This window comes from Gekko japonicus, unplaced genomic scaffold (genome assembly GCF_001447785.1).
Source record: "Gekko japonicus isolate JY-2015 unplaced genomic scaffold, Gekko_japonicus_V1.1 scaffold2338, whole genome shotgun sequence".
NCBI lineage: Eukaryota > Metazoa > Chordata > Lepidosauria > Squamata > Gekkonidae > Gekko > Gekko japonicus.
This window is the reverse complement of record NW_015176521.1, coordinates 271422-274371: the sequence shown is the minus strand read 5'-3', so window position 1 is coordinate 274371 and position 2950 is coordinate 271422. Positions and strand designations below refer to the sequence as shown.

Sequence of the window (2950 nt, the reverse complement as noted above, 5' to 3'; positions counted from 1 at the left end):
AAGTACATAAAGGCAGCATTGGGAAGTTGCCCAGCAGGGCACCGAGGAGTCCTTCTCCAGGTCCACAGTGACCTTTTTAAAAGCCTTCTATAGTAAAGCCTGGCTGTTCTTTGTCCACAGAAGACGAAGGCGGAGAGCTGGTGAAACCAAAGGTCAGCCTTCCGGGAACTGCGGAAGAAGAACTAGGTAATGAACTGCTCCACCTGAGTTTGACCAGTAGAGGGAGCTGAGCACAAAGACCCAGTCTGAAATGCCCAGTGCTCCTGCCGGAGCTGGGGTCCAGGGGGCCGGATCCCGCAGCAGTAGCTTTGATGCTGTAGCTCTGTGACAGGGTGGAGCAGGGGTGACATACAAGCCACTGGCTGTTCCTTGGAGAGCTGCCAACAGTCAGACGGTTTCCTTACTATTCAAAGGGGTGATTTCCCTTGTGCTGGGTGCTGGTGCCCTTCAAACAGCGGCTTTGTTACAGCCAAGAACAAGATTGGGCCGCACTTAAAAAGAAATGTGTCATTTAACTTTTCAGCGCAGATGATGTAAAAAAAAAAATTGGACGTTTTAATAGTTCAGTTGAACACTTGTATAAAGTTGACCTGGGTTGTATTACTAACTTGATCCTTCTCCCAGAGATGGTTATCCGAGTGTCTCCTCAAAAGTAACTCCATCTTCCTTCACTCGCAGAAGAGCTCGGCTCTGAAAATTCAGACACCATCTACAGCACGACCCCCGAAGTCAAGGCCTGAGGTTCGCGGCTGCCGACTGCAACACACGGACATTTTGAGACGAAAATCAAGAAAGCAACGGCATGCAGCGGCCTCCCTGGGTGCACACTGTACCCAAGGCAGAGATGGGCAGTCATTGACGAGAACGCATCGGAGCTGGTTGACTTTGAAGAGAGCGGGGCGAGTCGGACGGCAGCGGGTTTTGCCGTCTTCCGGCAACCGCTGCCTTTTGGGTTTTTTTTCTGAATGTGATACAGCGGCAGCGATTCCAGTTCCTCCAACTTCAGTTATAACTCATTGTAGCGTTTATTATCGAGGAGAAAATGTAACGGCAGAGTGTGTGAAATGGGGGAAGAGTCGGCAGAAGATGGGGGTTGTATCGTTTTAAAAAAACTGATCTGGGGTTTTGTTTTGGGTTTCATTTGTTGTATGTTGCTTCTGTTTCCAACAGTCTAAATAAAACGCCTGTCACAGCCACCAGAACCCTATGGAGGCTTAGACAAGGAAGAAGTTAGACCATCTGTTTCCAAACAGGCCAGTGTAGTGCATTCGAGCTGTTATTCAAAGGAGGGGAGCGAAGGGTGACCTGTGGTTCTGCACAGTAGGTGGTTGCGTGCCCTGCTGTTTGAGGCTTGTATTCTCCCACCCCTCCTTCTTTCAGTAAATTTTTCTATTCAAAAAGTTTCTCTCTTAGCAGTAACACATGGGAAGATGCATGTATCATAACTGCCGTGATTAAACATAATACCCTGTTGCAAAAATGGTTCATATAACTTCTGGATTTGGAGCGTGTAAAAATGTAGTTCTGGGGGGTGGGGTGGTCGCTCTGTGTAAATATCTGCCTTCAGACAGGTAATGTATGGCTGTGAGAGCTGGACCTTGAGGAAAGCCGAGCCCCGAAGAATAGATGCTTTTGAATTATGGTGCTGGAGAAGACCCTTGGGGGACCCTTGGACTGCAAGGAGATCGAATCAGTCAACCCTAAAAGAAATCAACCCTGACTGTTCCCTGGAAGGCCAGATACTGAAGCTGAAGCTCAAATCCTTTGGCCACCAAATGAGAAGGGAGCACTCACTGGAGAAGGTCCTGATGCCGGGAAAGATTGAAGGTCAAAGAAGACGGGTACGGCAAAGGATGAGATGGTTAGACAGTGTCATAGATGCAACGAACATGAAGTTGAGCAACCTCTGGAGGACGGCGGAAGACAGGAGGGCCTGGCGTGATGTGGTCCATGGGGCTGCGAAGAGTCAGACTCGACTGTGCGACTGAATAACAACAAAATCAGACCCTTAAAATGACAGCATCAGTGCCATGTCGTCCAGAGGGCTCTCTATTGCTGTACCTCAACCTCAGACAAACCAGCTCAGCTGCTTTGGAATTACTTTGTTACCTCATAACTTTTAAGTGCACTGAAAGAGAAACTAATGGGAGGGAAGGTCAGAATTAAACACTACACTTTGCACAGTATCATCCTCTTAAGGTAGCACTGATCCCAAAAACGGAGCGGTCACAAGGTTTGTCACTGTCCTTTAATTTAAAAAGCCTTCCCTTAAAGAATAAAGGGCAACAGTTACTTGAAACATGATACTTTGATCGGGTGACGGGCTTATTGGATCATGAGAACACCATTAGTGTTGTCTACCTGGATTTCAGTGAAGCTTTTGTTAGGGTTCCCCATGATGTTCTGATGGTAAACTGGAGGACTGTGGACTGGACTGTAGGATCATTTGGTGGCTAGGGAACTGGTTGGAGAACCACACAGAGAGAGTAGTTGTCAGTGGCATTTCATCTGAATGGAGGGAGGTGTCCAGTGGGGTGCCACAGGGCTCAGTTCTGGGCCCGGTACTTCTCAGAATTTTATAAATGATCTGGATGAGGGTGCGGAGGGACCGTTCCATTAAATTTGCAGAAAATACCAAATTGAGAGGAGTAGCAAAAACTCTGGAAGAGAGAGAGAGAGAATTCAATGGGGAAAAATGGGTGGATGTGAAAATGCAGTCCAACAAGGCCAAGTGTGGAGTTCTGCATCTTGGTAACAAAAGTGGAAAGCAGGCATACTGGATGGGGGGGATACACTTCTGGGTAGCAGTGTGTGTGAACATGATCTGATGCACTGGGTGTGGGTGGGCTGTAAACTAAATGTGAGCAGTGTGATGCAGTGGCAAAAAAAAGGATAATGTGGTCTGGGGCAGTGTTCCCTCTAAGCTGAGTTGGTGTGAGCTAGCTCACAG

The 2950-nt window shown here is 47.9% G+C and overlaps 1 protein-coding gene across 1 annotated transcript in view; it reads left to right on the top strand.

Moving 5' to 3' along the window:
- Window positions 1-1468, top strand: part of STRAP (serine/threonine kinase receptor associated protein) — a gene marked incomplete at its 5' end in the record, with an annotated part of 11586 nt that extends 10118 nt beyond the window's left edge. Inside the window, 3 exons of the mRNA XM_015427406.1 lie at window positions 13-38; window positions 121-186; window positions 679-1468. Coding sequence (XP_015282892.1) covers window positions 13-38; window positions 121-186; window positions 679-740 — 154 coding nt within the window. The remainder of the gene's footprint in view (window positions 1-12; window positions 39-120; window positions 187-678) is intronic.
- Window positions 1469-2950: the final 1482 nt, after the last annotated feature.